The 17,196-nt window shown below is 33.2% G+C and overlaps 2 protein-coding genes across 2 annotated transcripts; one reads left to right on the plus strand and one right to left on the minus strand.

Moving 5' to 3' along the window:
- The first annotated feature begins 353 nt into the window (after nucleotides 1–353).
- On the plus strand, nucleotides 354–1,026 carry LOC131595256 (histone H3.3). Its single transcript, XM_058867561.1, has one exon. It carries the CDS (start codon nucleotides 449–451, stop codon nucleotides 857–859), a length of 411 nt encoding a protein of 136 aa, XP_058723544.1. The 5' UTR covers nucleotides 354–448; the 3' UTR covers nucleotides 860–1,026.
- Nucleotides 1,027–11,017: 9,991 nt separating this feature from the next.
- Nucleotides 11,018–11,700, minus strand: LOC131599717 (zinc finger protein 6-like). The gene has a single exon (XM_058871988.1). It carries the CDS (start codon nucleotides 11,693–11,695, stop codon nucleotides 11,156–11,158), a length of 540 nt encoding a protein of 179 aa, XP_058727971.1. The 5' UTR covers nucleotides 11,696–11,700; the 3' UTR covers nucleotides 11,018–11,155.
- Between the last annotated feature and the right edge of the window lie 5,496 nt (nucleotides 11,701–17,196).

A 17,196-nucleotide genomic window follows, 5' to 3' on the forward strand; every position in this document is an offset into this window, starting at 1 on the left:
GGACCTAAAATCTCAATCCAATCTGCCATTTTTTGGCGGGTGCGCGAGCCGGCCTGGCGGGCCACGACACATTTTGCCACCCCTAAATATAGGCCCACTGTTTTCAATTTTAACGGTCATTTCAATTTGAAACCGAAGGGTTAAAATTAAATAAATCTTGTGTATTTTTTATTTTAATAATCTCAATTCTTAAAAAAAGCAGCCAATAAGAAACAAGTACACGGATCACAATTAATATTTCTTAATTAAAAATCATTATCACCGTTGATTATTCAAAGGCCAGGATCTCTCTAATTCATCCCCAATTAAACCGACTTAATGGTCATATATAAAAGGCTTGCTTTGATTCCCAATTCAAATCACAGTTTCATTCTTAAAAAACCTAATTTCTATTTTCTTTGCATTTTCTCTCTTCTCTCGCTCTCGTTATCGCAAATCATCAACATCAATGGCTCGTACAAAGCAAACCGCTCGCAAATCCACCGGCGGCAAGGCTCCAAGGAAGCAACTTGCCACCAAGGCTGCGAGAAAATCTGCTCCTACAACCGGCGGAGTGAAGAAGCCTCATCGTTATCGCCCTGGAACCGTTGCTCTTCGTGAGATTCGTAAATACCAGAAGAGCACCGAGCTTTTGATCCGAAAACTTCCATTCCAACGTCTTGTCCGTGAGATTGCTCAAGATTTCAAGACCGATCTGAGATTCCAGAGCCATGCTGTTCTTGCACTTCAGGAAGCAGCAGAAGCTTATCTTGTTGGTTTGTTTGAGGATACCAATTTGTGTGCGATTCATGCTAAGAGGGTTACCATTATGCCCAAGGACATTCAACTTGCACGCCGTATCCGTGGTGAACGTGCTTAGGGTTATAGATTATTAGAATTTAAAATTTGGGGAATGTTTTAGGGTTTTATTCAATTCAAGTTTCGTTTATATATTCTATAGTTAGTTATTTGTTATTAAGACATTATGATAATCTTTTGTACAAGACATAATTTGAATGATGACTAGTTTTTTTTTGTTACCAATAACTTTCTTCTATCTCTTGAAATTTTGATTAGAACTCCCTATGAGTTTTTCTGTATATTCTCTTTGGCACCCTTTTGTCTGAGTTTTACTGACATTAAAAAAAAAGGTCTTTCAAACGATAAACATTATTAAAGTTGTAATTTTTTGGTAATTTAATGGACATGTTACACCGTCAATCGTCATCAAGCTAAAAACATCTTCACATAATACTCGAGAAAATTAATGCTAAAATTTAAGACTTATTTATGTTTATGTGTTCCGATGGTGAATGGCAATGCGTAAGTTCAAAGTGTTTGCTTTTCTTGGAGACTCCACGTTGATCTAAACTTTAGAGTGGTTAGAATTTTACAAGATAAGTATCTTAAGTGTAATTTTTTTCAAACTAAAATAGAAAACAAATCTAGTTATTTGTGGAGAAGTTTCCATTACAGCAACTGGTTCTAAGGTAAGGTTAAACAAAAAGTTTTAGTCCAACAAAAAAAGAAGAAATTTAGGTGGTTTCAATTGGGCCATCGGGCCAATGAAACAATTTGGTATACAATTTGGTATGGCTAGTATGACGGATAGGGGTGAAAATAGGTTGTTTATAAAACATATGTTAATAGGTTAATTTGACAAAAGTTAATGTAAATAAATATTTAGTTTAATTAATGTTTTAATTTATTAGTCTATTTTAACACTAGTTGAATTGTTTATTTGTAAATGTTCAAATAAAATAGGTTTTTATGTAGGTTAATAGGCCAATCAAGTATTTGAAAATGTCAGACTTAGGCTTTAAAAACAAGCCTTTAATAAGCCACATGTCAGATTTAGGTTTTGAAATTTTTACCAGAACAAGTTCAGGCTTGTCAAAATAATAACAAATTTTATCTTGCCACCCTAGGTTTTTACTTGACACCTTGGCATGAGCCTAATTCCACCCCTAATAACAGATTTTATCTTGCCACCCTAGGTTTTTACTTTACATCAAACCTGCTTTTATAGCTACGCCCTTACTATTTTTTTTTTGAGTTCTGTGGAAGTATATGTAGTTACCAGATTTTTCATTGCAATACTTAATTTTTTGCAAATTTTTTCATTTGGATGAAGAAATGCCGTTTGTTTTTGAAAAAATATCGGATATTTTACTATTTTTTGATGAAGTACTAAATATTTACAAATTTGCCAATAAAAAGTCATCGAAATTTGCAAAATTATGAAAGAAGTACCAATTTTTTGAAAAATCTGAAAACTTATAATATGTATCAGATTTTTTTGAAAGATATGGTAAATACCAAATATTTCGAAAATTTTGAAAAATTCAATAGACACAGGTAAGTTTTAGAAAAAATCATAAGTTTTTGAAATTTTTAACAAACTATACCTGATAAAATATCATATAATACAAAAAGTGTTATAACATAAATACAAAATAAATTATGTTGACTTCCTAACTTCTTCCTAGCGCATAATACGTCCCGCATATGCTGATTCCTATGCTCTTGCACCTTCACTACAATTCTGTCTCCATCGTTTTATGATGGGAGGCAAAGAATAATTGAGTTTCAACTTCACTTGAACCCAATGTCTGTTATCAACAAAACCAACAACAATAATATTGTGTCTACTCGAAGCTATGCATGAAGCTATCACTAATGGGAAGAATGTGATGTTAAGGTTTCTGGACAACAAGACCAATATGATAGTGTATCTATAAGCAATATGGTAATCCATATTAGGAATCACCATCCACTTCTCACGACCCTGCACACCGAAGCTAGCTACCCGCAACACACCCATAACTTCTGGTCTCGTGTCTTATAATACATTTGATGGTGTTGATAAATTTCAGTATCTAATTGCGTCTGAACCAAAGGCCAATAATCTCCGCCCATCCAAGTAAAGTTGCAATAGCACGGAAACCATAATTTCCATCTTTACCCATATAAACAATCTCATAAATGTACTGATGTAAGAAAATAGGAAACTGAGACAAGTAAAGATGTTTTGAAGACTGGCTACACAATTGACTTTTATTAGGTTTTGTACATGATCTCTTTGTAGTTTGACTTCCTTGGGAGCCCTCAACATACTCCCATTGTGAAGGATCAAGATGCACATCAATATCTTCACCATTTTTACTCATATTATTTCTACTCTTTGGCTTGTACTTCACTGGTGGTGGATACATGGAAGTTGTGGATGAATGTGCTAGTTCCCAAACTTTTTTCTTCATAATCCTATGGCCTACAATATTCAGTGTACTGAAATACCTCTTTAACTCTTCACACTCTTGTTCTAAATCCAACTGTGTCCCACTATCTTCTTGAGTGACCTCACACTTAATGTATAATTTCTTCTAAAACACATGAATCGATTATAACGGAATATGCTCGCTCACATTGAATTTGAAGACCTACAAGTTCATACGCACTAGGTAACCTATGTGTTGTTCTAATGAAGCAACCATATGCATCTTTGTCACAAACAACAAATTTTACCCTTTCTAACTTCTTTCCAACGTGGTATACACTGTCTTGAAACGATGTAGTTTAACCTGGTGTAAAATGAAGTATTATACCGATGCTCAATGTTGGCAATACTTTTTTTGAAATGATACTCTAATTGAACTTAATTGCAACATCAACATGGTGTTCTCAACATTCCAACTTCTACATAATATCCACTGCTAGATGTCAACATGTTTTTTAGTCTCAAGTGAGCAGACTCAACCTTAAAAAACATAGATAGAAAAAGGATGTCATGATTTGATAATTAGTAATGTACCCATATTCAATGTCACATCAATGTACATGTTCGGTTGTTGTGTTCCCTAAAAGAGTGACTCTATTAGTCCAAAAGGTAACACATTTTTCTTTATAAGGTGTCAACAGAGTTTTGTGCACATATTGAACAAATAAAGGAATATCAACACATACAACCTCAAAATGCTCCAGGTGTACCAAAAACTCAGACTCCTTATTCGAATATATGATGTTGTTCCATATATCCATAACATGCTCATGCCTATGTGATTCAACATACTCCTTAGACTTCATACTAACATTTTTTGAAATATGGAACAAACACAACAAACGAATTGAGTTTGCGAACATAACTTCCATAACATTCATCAACGTCAGTTCACAGACCGTGACTAAAACCTTTAGTAGCAACTTCTCGGAAGCAAAAACCCTTTCAGTTTCTCTAGTTCCCATGTGAAGTTTTTCTCCCTTCCATGTTCCATATAGGCAAATCCAAGCTAAAATGTCAACTTCATGGATATAACACCGACAATCTCAACTAGTGGTAGTCAGTTTCTGTTTGTTTTGTATGTACAATAAATAATCAACAACTTCAATCCAGAATCAAATAAATGAAAATAGAAGCAATTGGAGCATGTAGTACCTTTTTGTTTTGTATGTACTATAAAAAAATCAACACTAGATTAAACATGTTAAACAACTTCACCAAATCAGAATTCGTCCAAAATATTTGAGCAATAACATTTGAATCCTTCCTGTTTTTGGTCCAGTACATGTTTTTCTCTTCATGAATAAGACTCAACTGGTGTTGCATTTCAGTTAACGAACCTCTATTGCTCGTTTTATATGTATATCTTTCCTTATACACATGGGTGACGCTCGTCAGATTTTTTAGATCTCTATCTTTCAAACCAACAATTATGTATCTGGGAGCCATATTTTATTCCGCCATATCGTTCACGAACTCTCTTTCACGATCTTTTAAATGAACTAATACTTCATGGCCATCTAAGTACTTTGCTAGTATATGATTATGAAAATCACACCTAACCATAACCTTTCAACCGCTACCACGTGGCACAAATCTCAGCATAAATGAACATTTAACTCTCATACTATAACTGCCATCAGAAGAGATCTTCTTCTTGTAATTTCCTCCTTTCTCACAATTCATAATCAATTTATCTCTCCTCCCTCTGATCCCATTTATGGTATCAAAGTGAATAATAACAACAATAATACCATGTTGTTTACCAACAGACTGTGCCCATGCTAACACATCAGCTCATGAGGAAATTATCTATCATTTACAATATACACAAGATAAATTATCAATTTTATAGATATCGTAAGCCTATTAATTTTTTAACAAGTTAAAAATTAAACATGTGCGTAAAACATACATCGTCAGTGGTGAAAAACTGTTTAAAATTTGTCAGACTTTTGGGATATTGAAAAGGTCGGGGGAATCCCAAATGATATCTTCCCATTGACCGATCACTTAGACGTATCCCAGATCATTGTAGCAATATCAAAAGGAAGGGGAATGCAGAGCTATAGAGATCAATGTAGCATTCCTTATCGACCAACTAAGAGTGGTTGATTCATAAAACTACAAATGATGGGGAAAATAAACGGTGACAAAACTACCTGGTTATTATTGCAATGCTAATAACAAGTGCAATATCATCTTATCCACAAATAATGTTTGTGTTTAAATATTGGTTCAAATTTTTTTATGATTCTAAGCAAGAGTAATTTATAGTTATTTGGTTGCAGAAAATAAAATGACAAAATATAAATTGAGATTTCGGTGCTAACATTGAGAAAACTTGTCAGGGGTAGATTTTGTCATTATTTATTCTCATGAATAACCATTGGTCAGTAATATGATCTTCTACTCAGCTATTAATATCACCACCTGTTGCTTTCATCGCATCTCATCTTTAACTTAGCGACTTGATATAAATTGTATTACCTAATATACAATCTCTCACTCTATTAAATACAACATCATTATGATCCAACAATCAATTAAAGATAATGATATCAATTATAAGTATTTTGAGGATATTAAACCTAACCCTAGGTCTAGGCATTAACATCTAATAGATGAAGACTTAGATCTAGAAATGACCAACACCTCTTGTATGTCAAGTCATACCATGAAAACATGTTTTAGGTAGCTAATAAAAAATAAGCATTAAGAACGAAGGATCATCAATATTCAAGCTTAAGTACAATTACATAAAATGCCATGACTGTAATTAAACATGAGTATATAATGACTACATCTACTCCCAACAAAGATATTTCTAGCCACAATTATCATCATAGTTGCACAAGTAATTTCGAGAAGACAAACTTAGAATGTCATTTGCAACAATCTCTCGAGCAATATTTTTGTCTTTAATATCCATAACATATTCTCCTGTTGAGGCCAAGGTGAACATACTAACTTTATGTACTACCTTGAATCTATAAAAAATTCCCATTTAATTGAACTTATCCCTCCTATTTATATGCTTAAGAAAGGTAGGCTTTCTAAGCGCACCTCCCATCTTTGTCTAGTGCACCTACTTTCTTCCCTGTTAAGCAATGTGAACTCACCCTGCAACTATCCTTAGTATCCCTAGCTCGCTAGGCGCATCGCTCATCTTTGAATAACATACAAACCCTTCCTTCACCATGAATTATCTTAGCCTTGAAGTCTTCTCTTGCATGTGATCGCATAGCGCGACCATGGACATATCCTAGCGAGCCTTACTTGTAAGAAAATGATCATGGTAAGGTCTTTATGTGTTGCTTGGTGATTTTTCACTCATTTTTACCTATTTTTGATAAATGTTTAAGTAAAAAGTCTAAAGGGGGGGGGGGGGGGCGTTTTTATCACTTTTCATTGATAAATTAGGGGATTTTTATATTGTTTGCTTTTAAAATATGTTAATAAGTATCTCCGTATTTTACGTAATTTTGAAACTTATGAGTTATGTTAATGGTTTTACTATATTAAGGATTTTATGTACAATTAAATCACATCATAACGATGTATCACAATATTTTCATTTAATAAAACAACATATTCTTCTCAAATATCTATTTTCTTTGTGATTGTGAAAGGTAATGATCAGTCGGGGGTACGATATAGAAGATTGAAGCCCCACCATAAAGACTCATGGGTGTTATCATAAATGCCACAAACGTATAACTAAATCAATCAAAACACCACGAGGCAAAAAACACATACAAAGTGGAAAAAACACTAAATTGGCAAAAATCGGCCCGCCCCCTCTTGGTAGCTAGCCACTTTAGAGGCCGCAATGGATCCGCCATACGTCAACCTCAGACAAGGTTTACACCTGGGTGGGGGAAGAGGGTACCGACCCTTGGCCGAGAATAGTCCTAGAGACTCCAAATAAACTTCGAACGAAAACCTCATAAAGTCAAAGCAAATCGCATCAATAAACTCAGGATCTAACACACACACACACTTTAATTTGGTAACAATAATATCCAAATTTCAAATTCTTATATACACTTTCTCTAATGTAGGATGTTACATTTACATAAACGAACCGTGCAGGAACATAAAAAAAGAAAAAAAATAGGGGCATGGCTAATCCCTGGGCGAGACAATTTTGACATCTTAAACTATCTAATATGACCGTACTTGCTCCCTCGAAATGCACAAAGGAGAGTAAAAATGCTCCACTTGCAGTAAAGAATTCCAAAAAGAGTCGGAGATAGACGCAAGGTTGGCGTCAGTCGCTTCATCCTTTTTTTAGCCAAAGAGATTCTCATGGCAAAAATTATTGACATCCTCCTGAGCGGTTGAAAAACATGCCTTCGTAGTAGATAGCGAAGTGTGAACAAAAGCCAAAGCTTTATCTTTATTTGCCACGTCTCTCATTAGTAAGTCTACTTGATCAGCTAAAGTGCCATGGAGATTGAAAGCACTCAAGGCGTCACCTATCTCGGTAAGAGAAATATAAGCCTTTTGTACTTCTCATAGATATTTATCACGCTGATGGGTCAAATCACAGGCACTATCCTACAAGATTTATTTATGCTTATAGTGATAATCTCCTAAAAGAAAAATATTTTGTCTAGGTTCATCAATGGCCAGAACAGAAGAGGTTTGTCAGGTGTAATACACCAAGGTCGACAATTCCTCCTCGAGAGCTTTGTCAGTCAAGTTGGAGAGATAAGAGCAATCCTCTTATAAATTAGATGCCCAATGCTCCTTTTGAGTACTAAATCTCGGTTGAGCCAAATTCATAGGAGCCTGAACGCCCGTAGTATGTGACACCCTTCGTGTATCCATAAGGATCTAAATACTAGGGGCAGCCACAAGGATAGTTCCTCTTTGTGACCGTGGAAAGTCTAATTGAGAGGACCGAGTTAACCTCTTCACCATTCCAACTAGAGCAGGAGCGCTGGCCAGTGTTAGAGCATTTGAAGGGCCAACAATAGTTGGAACAAAGCAAGCTCCCCTATTTAATTGGTGAATTATTTCCTCAATCTTCATTGAATCTCATATGGTAATTGTCAGAATATCATGAATATTACACGTACAAATTACTAACATTAAAAGATAAAGGTAATGGAAGCTTACAAAATATAACATTCCTCTCCTCCTTCGTATTGGCATCCATCAACATGTGGGTTTTGATGAGCCATTTCAAATGTTTTTTTGAGGATTCATCCTGAGGGAAGACACCCCCAACATAACCCAATTCTTTGAAAAAGGTGATTAATTGTTTCTTTCAGTAAAGCTCCTCTTGGGACAAGTCAATTTCCTTATACACGCATAACCTCTTCCCTATTAAAAAATGGGCTCTAGAACTTATGAAATAAACCTGTGCATCGATATTCCGATTCAATATCTATTGCACAAAGCTTTGCAAGAGCCTCTTCGTTGAGAAGAATAACAAAAAATAACTGATATTCGAAATGCTTCACATTGTTAGAATACACTTTGAAGTCATAAACGACCTGCATCTATGTAATTATGTCTTGGCCTCGTGCATGATTCACTGGGCTATGTTGTACCCTAAAAAGATGGAAAAAAATGACAAAGATGACTTTCCTCCCCAATAGTCATACCAATATTGGAATACTTTGATATAGGCCCCCGTCACAGGGTTCAATTGCGTGGGGGGAGTCATTACATGTTTTAGAACTTTTACTTCGAAGCTATAGAAAGGAAATCAGAGATCTAAAATTGAAAAGGTGCACTCATAAAAAGGGATAGCGCACTCGCCATATTCACTTAATATCCTTTTATATTCCTAAGGTACGCCCCAGTCAGAAGAAGGACCCACTTTAAGAAAAACCCTTTAGAGATTACCTTTGCGAGTAAAGATAGAAAAAGTTACCGAAATTGTAGGGTCTACCCAAGAGACAAAAGTATCCTCCTTTGCTTTTTGACACATGGTGGGTACCACTTCCACCAGTTAAGAAAAATGGTATGTTGTAGGAATGGACATGACGAAGAACAAAGGTAAATGCACCAAAAAATCAAATAACTGTTCTAGATAGATCATACAATATCTTACTAAAAGAAAGAAAATAAACATTATCAACGGTCTAAATTTTCTCCAAAAAATACGCAAGTACTCTAATTCCTAAAGGTTATCATGATGAAGCATGTGAAAAGACATCAATAGCATGGCGCACATTTAAGGCACGAATTTCCTATGACAATGACGTCACATCTTGACTTTTCACTCAAGCCAGGTTGCAACTAGTAGAAATGACAAATGCAACAAAACCCTCATCTCACAAAGTAGAGGCAAGGGCTTAGGGAGCAACTGTTCTGGGCCGATCAAAAGGTCTAATTACAACACTGATCCACCGCATCACTCACATAGTAAGGATGCCATCCTAGTCTAATGTGCAGGTGATCTATATCCAAGATCTATCAGACGGATCTCCGCATTCCATGTCTAAAGATTAGCAAATTGTTATAACCACTCTACTATATAAAGGAAAACACGTAATTTCGCAGGTACAATTTGAATTCAAACTTAATTAATAGATCTTATTCTCATACTAACTTAAACATTGAAATACTAATAACATTGCAGGTCAGCCCCTTTTTTTATCGCACCAGAAATTCAAATCCATCGCTACAATTCGTAATAACCAATCAATTCTGATTCTCCGTATAACAGAAATCAATTTCCAAACTTTAAAATAATGAAATGTAATATCAACTCAAGTATGAATAATTTAAATGTTTATAAAAGATGTATTAATCGAATTACACTTGCAAAATTACAAGAGTTTCCATAAAATCAACCACTTTTGTATTTTACCAGATAATCTCTTTCCTTGAAATGGCCTATGCGTAAATCCAATAATAATTGAACATTTAACTCTTCATGCAATATATTAGCTTATCATTCACCAATAAAAGAACTCACTTTGCCAGTATGTCAACCAAATATATTAGACAAAAAAATGGGGAAAACCCACATATAGAGAATAATTTAATAGTCCATAAAACATAAAAAAACATATAAATTATAAAAAATATATATAAATGAAAACTAATCAAAACCAATAAAATGAGATTGAAACCTAAAAAGAGGACAATTTGTGACTCAGTGAGAAAAAGCTGCTTGCACATAATGCAAATACAAAAATCTAGATCGAAGGAGATTAAAATAAAAAATAATTGGGAGGTGAAACTCGTATGTGAGAAATTGAAATTGGCAACATAAACATTAATAAAAAATTAAACTCTTAAACTACTAATTGGAACATAAACTTAACAAAGAAAGTATGAATGAAAAGCAAAAAACATATTCAACAAGAAGAATGAGAGTTTCTAAACATCATAATCTAAAAAAATATTCAATACCCTAACAAAGATTAGCTAAAATAAAATTTCATAAAATTACAACTTAAAGTACTCATTGTCTTTGTAGAAAGAACGAAAGTTTCAAAGAGAGTTGTACTCCCTTTAAATTTTCAAGCAAGAGCCTAAGATGTTTGTTAGAAACAACATAATATAAGTTTTCTCAAACATAATTTTTGCTAAAACCTTCTGCCAAGGAATTTTTTAACAACATAACATAAAATTTCTTACACATAATTTATTTTGATTACAGAATCCGTACTCAACCAAACTCTATAATATTAAATATTTTCTTTTAAAAAATTTGTAGTAAAAAAATTAACTTTGATAATTTTACACAAAACTAAATATATAAATTAAAATCCAATTAAAAAAATATACACACTTCAGGCCAAGTCAAATAATAGCTAGCAATTGCATTTCATAGCAAGCTAGAGTAGTGCAAGTACAGAAAAGGATAAGAGAGAAAAATTAAAGTGCATGAAAAGGACATGTGATGAGTTTTTGTGTCTAAATTCAAGTTCACTCCCTTCCAAACTCTTTGTCCTTGGAATTGATAGGTACACAAGCTAGACTCAAGTTAAGATCAACATCACCATCAATAATATTATTGTGTACTTGTCCATTATTTCTGGATGTACCTGCATCAAAATGGATCTCATTAGGCCCTTCTTCATAAGGTTGTCTCTCCCATATTGCGCCCGGTGATCCGCGGGGATGAAAAAACATTGCTCTTGGTGCTCTATGTTGTTCTATCATGGGATGATAAGATGAAGATGCTACAAAGCGTTGATGATGAGGAAGAATGGAAAGAAAGTGTGCTCTTTGTCGTTCTCTTTTGTGCGCGTTTTGATGGCCTCCTAAAGCTTGAGAATTGGCAAATTCGCGGCGACAGAAATAACATCTAAATCTTTTGTTGTTACAAGAAAGGGTGTTAGATGGTGTTAATGAGAAACCGAATAGCTTCAATGTTGGTGAAGATGAAGAGGGTTTCTCTTCATTGTTGTGCATAGGGTTTTTAGATGAAGTACTAGTCATGGTGGGTTTGCTTTGTTGGTGCATACTTGAGTGTTGGCGGGATATCAATTTATCTATGATTATGTTAGTATATATAGCAATAAAAAGTAAAAACACCCAAAGTTTAACATATCTTTCCATACTATAATGCAAATGGATTTCACCATTTTTTAATAAGTAAATCATTTGAAAAATGAATTTGAAAAAAAACAAAACACACACACATTATCATTTAGTTTTGTAAGAGGATAGAGATTTAAAGGCTATATAATGAATTTAATTTTTTTCATTAAAAAATATATAAGTTAAAATCACTTCAAACTTGTATATGATTTTTCTAACTCTCTTGTATTAGAGCGTTGTGAGATGTAGTTAAGTATGTTTTTAAAAAGCGAGAGTGTATTTGGGACTGTAGGGTGTATATCGATGAAAATTGAGACTAGAGCCTTTGATTGACTTAACTCAGACATTTTAGTAGAGTTGCCACTGCGCTTTATTGTTTCCAAAGGAAATGAGAAAAAAAACGAAATAAAATCCACAGAAGTTTTAAAAAACAAAACTAATAAAAAAACAGGGATCTTAGGTTCGGGGGTTGGCTATGCAAGGTGAACGTATTAGCATCCCTCACATATACGGTACTTTGTAGGAACCTCTTTGAAATATATATCATTGTTGTTATTGTCATAAAACTGTTTTTTGTGTTTTTTTGTTTAAATAGAGTGGGTGGTTGAGAAAAGAAGATTTTAAAAGTGAGCTCGGCACGACATCACATCGTGTGCCTACATACCCCTTAAGTGCAATAAGGAAGTCAGAGCTTTTGTAGTTCCTCTTAAAAGGAAAATAAAAAGTTAAGTGAAAAAAATATTTTCGGGTGTTGAGCTTTACCAGTAATCAACAGGTCTTTTAAAATGTTAAGCTTTAACAATACTTAACAAATTTTAAAAGGTGTCAAGCTTTAACAATACAAGGCAAGGGTAATTTAAAAGAGATTGGTTGAGCTTTAACAATACAAAACCAATGGTTGATTTAAAAAAAGATTGAGCTTTAACAATACAAAACCATTTTTAAAACAAGGAGAAAGTGCTAAGCTTTAACAATACTAAACACAAAGTAAAAGAGTTGGAAAAGAGAGTGAGTACCTTGACAATTTTAGTCAATACTATCCCATTCCTTTGGATTTTTAGCAACATCTTAAGCAATCATTCATGATGAATATCTCAAGTGGTGTGTGATATAACATGTGTATCATGGATACAATCAAGGGTGAGTTTAAGATAAACAAGGTATTAATGTATAAACTCAAGGATAAAAGTTTGATGAATAAAAGGATGACATACATCAAGATCATTTCATGTATGAATGAATATGATGTGATGATGGATGAATGTCTCATGAATGTGGGGTTAGTTCAACAATGTATATATACAAATATTATAACATAACCAAGGTATAAATGTACAAAGATGTAAATCAATAAGCATATGTACAAGTGGATAACAAGGGGATCATAGCAATAAGTTAATATCAACATGGTATTGCTTTGGAATCAAAAGATCATGGATCATGGATTAGGGTTTAGTATATGAACACCTAAATCTAATCATTTAAAATTTGAATAAAACAAAACCCTAGGTGAATCAACTAAGGGATCACGTTATCATCTTCAAGGTTGACTTATCTAACCATAATTGGTTCACAGAATGCATATACAAGTTACTTAGTGAAATATATTAAAAAAAGTTTGATTTAAAAGGCCTTAAAAAGGCATAAAAGTTTCATTTTTAGTTTTAATTTAAAATTGATTAAAATAATAAATATTTTTGGGATTTTTAAATTTATTCATAAAATATACAAGATAAATAAAGAGTATGAAATTTCAAGTAAAAATGAGTTAATTTGATAGGTTAAATATTTTTTCAAAGTATGTAAAAAAATGAAATAAAAACAAGTGATAAAAAATGTTATGGCCTTGGGAGGGTTTGAACCCACATCCTAATGCTCACAGCTTAAAACATTTAGCACTAGGTCAAGCGCTTAGTGTGATAACATGATGGACTTGATTCAATAAATATATAACTCATTCAGAAATGTGAGAAAAATCAAATAAAAGCACAACATGAAAAAAGGTGGGGATCGAACCCCAGACCTTGGGCATAATAGGACTAAAAGCACGCGTTCTACCACTGGGGTGGTCATACATCCCCTAAGAAAAATGCAAATCACTCAGTATATTTTAAAACAAGTTTCAGTTTTCAAACAAATGAACTTCATCTTCTTCCTCAAGAAGATGATTTTCTGGAAATTCAATTTTAATTAATACTCAACCATTTGACAAACTGCAAATATAAAAATTACTCCATTTTTTATTACGATTCCAAATATGTATCAACCATGAATTTGTTTAACCTGTACCTTAAGAATTTGTGTAAAACTCGTATGAACCCTAATTTTTCAATTTCAAATTAAATGATGTATAGCTATGATAAACAATAACTTATTGAGCGCTTTTGATCCTCACATAATTCTAAACAAGATAGAATCGAGTTTTTCCAGAATTGATGCACAAATGATAAAGTTGGAGTTTAGAAACTTACCTCTGCGGATGAAGATCGAAGGAGTGTTTAGAGCACTTTCAGAAATGAATCGATGATCCTAAAACCTTCTTGGGAGTTTGTTGATGCTAACTGAATGCTTACAATGCTTGGATATGCCATGATTTGATCTACCCGAGTTCAAGCATAAGTGACCAAATTGAAAATGGTGAATGGTGATTAAGGTTTTACAGAAGCAATGTGAGTCTTTAGATAGCTTTTATGAGGTATTTGGAAGATGTTTGAGTGGTTGTTTGACACAGAAACAATTTAGAACTTAAAAACTCTAAGTTTATGCAAAATGGAAATTTGAAGTTTCAAGTGAGGTAGTGATCTTGAGAATTTCTATGTGTTTGGTTTCAGAACCAAATGCCTCTATTTATAGGCACAATTTGTGGTTTGTAGGGGGAGGAAATCATATCAAATGGTTGCTTTGGACTCAAGTTGTGTGATCTTGCTTGCTTGTGAAGAAATGAGAAAATTATGGTTTCAATGGTACTTGAAATGCTTTAAACATGAACATTAGGGTGGCTATTTTGATCATAGATGGTTGCTTGTTGGATTTGAGATGTTTCAAAGTCAGAAGCAACAAGATATGGACTCAAGATCAAAAGTTTGGTGATTAAAGCAATTTTTCTAGAATGGAATTAATGGCTTTATGCTTGAAATGGCATGAACACTTGGTTAATGCTTAAACCTCTTCGACAATGCTTGATTAGCTTGTGTAAACTTCTGATTATGGATAGATTTGGAGGTTTAGAGGCCTTAAAAGTGAGATTGCAATGTATAGCTTGGAGATTTGATCATAAGGTTTTCAAGAGAATGACCTAAAATTCAAGAATGAGACACCATTTTTATCTCTTCGAAACTCCTAGCTCACAAATGCTATGGAGGAGCTCTAGTACTTTTTGGAAAGTCCTAAACATCCTCTACAAATATCATGTTTGGTGTTTTTTCAAATTCTCAAGAAATATTGGTGAGAAGTGGCCTCAAAGATGCTTACTTTTGAGGAAAAAATCCGCCTTCTTGCAAAATTTTCTAACTGTTGAAAAAGTCAACAACTTTGAAGCTTCATAACTTAAAAACCATTCATCTTTTGGAAATTAGTTCACACTAACAACGTTGCAGATATTGGTTTTCTTTTTCAAAGTGAGATTTAGAGCACAAAATTTGGTCAAGAATTAAGGAAGTTACGGTCTTTGAAAGTTGAGTAAAAAATATGTATTTCTTCATGAAAAAGTCAAAACCCTAATTGTTGGATTTTTTTATTCTTGATTGATTTTCTTGATTTTTCTTGATCAAATGACTTCAATAATAATATATTCATGATTTGGATCTTCAAAAGTCCATGGTTGATCAAATTTCTCAAAAGTCAAAGGTGATCCTACACAGTTGACTTTTTCCAAATGAATTAATTTCTTCTAAGTATCAATGGAATCAAGCTCTTCTAGTCGAATGAATGTTATGAGTGGATTATTATAAGGAATTACAGATCCTTGAACCATGATTTGAGCCATGGAACCATGTTTTGACCAAAAGTCAACTTCCTTATAGAATTATGACAAAAACCCTAATTGTGCACCAGATGAATTTGAAAGTTGTTAATCTTGATTTGAACCACAATTGGGCTTGAATATTGATGAGGAGAATCACTTGAGATTATTAGAAAGCTTGACCTATTTTGTGAGCCTCAAAACCCTAATTTCTTGAGTTCCTTGATTAGTCTCCTATCTTGTGAAACAAACAACAAGCAAACAACAATACTTTTTTGTATATTTTTGGAAAGCAAATGATGCATGAATGATTATGTATAATTATAATGATGATCACACTCTTTTCAAAGGAGGTGGAATCTCAGGGTCAAAAATTGGTGTACAACAGGGTGATTGAGGATAATTTTTATGGTGTAATAATTTTCACATAGTATAGTGTTGTGACTGTGTCTTTTATGATCACTACATTTGGTATCGATTTTTTTGGTTTGATCCAATGTTAGGCGTTTTTAGTGTGCTTGTGGTTGCACTTTTTAGTTCGACCAAATTGGTGTTGCTGAACTGCAATTACAAGTTCCACTGAGTAGTTCGGGATAGATAAAATTGATGGAAAAACAATATTTTTTCCTATGGAAAATCCAATTAAAAAAAAGTGTTGATACAATCAGGATTAGACAAGGTCTTGGATAGTAAACAAGTGTTGATTGACGTTGATGTAAGTTGTTTAGTGAGATTATGTCGGTGATTGAAGAGCTCTCTTCCAACTTGAAAGTTGTAACATAAGTTTTTAGTCCAGTTTTTTTTTTTACATGTAAATTATTTTGGAGTGATTAAAGTTCAAGTGAAATATACTCTTGATAGTGGACTATGATAGTTTTTTAACTATGAATGTTGGTGAAGATGGTGTGAATATTTTTGAAGTGACTTAACTTCAAGTGAAATATATTTTTGATTGTAGAATATGATAGTTCTTTTGAACTATGGTTATGGAAAAATATACTCTTGATGGTGGAGTATAATAATATTTTGGACTTTTATTGTCAGTGAAGACAATATGAAATTTTTTGGAATGACTTAAATTCAAGTGAAATATACTCTTGGTTATAAAATTTGATAGTTCTTTTGGACTATGGTTATGGATAAACACAATGTGAAAATTCTTAGACTAATGTAGCTTCAAGTGACTATGTCTTTCATGATGAAGTATGATAGTTCTTTTGAACTATAATTGTCGGTGAAGACTATGGAAGTTGGTGTATTCTTTCAATCAAGGTAGATATTGTTTGTTGATGTTGGTTGAAAATATACATATTGAAGAAATCTCACATCACTTAGCTTTGTAAAAGAAGAGAAAGTTCAAGACCATTTAATGGATTCAATTTTTTCTTTACAAAATGTATTATTCAAAAGCATTTTAACCTTGTATTTGATATTTCTTTTCTTTTCTCTTATACTGTTGTAT

Source organism: Vicia villosa, linkage group LG4, assembly GCF_029867415.1.
Source record: "Vicia villosa cultivar HV-30 ecotype Madison, WI linkage group LG4, Vvil1.0, whole genome shotgun sequence".
NCBI classification, from domain to species: domain Eukaryota; kingdom Viridiplantae; phylum Streptophyta; class Magnoliopsida; order Fabales; family Fabaceae; genus Vicia; species Vicia villosa.

Excerpts from the sequence above, each read along its gene's own strand:
- LOC131595256 (XM_058867561.1), top strand. The coding sequence starts at position 449 with ATGGCTCGTACAAAGCAAACCGCTCGCAAATCCACCGGCGGCAAGGCT.
- LOC131599717 (XM_058871988.1), bottom strand. The coding sequence starts at position 11,695 with ATGCACCAACAAAGCAAACCCACCATGACTAGTACTTCATCTAAAAAC.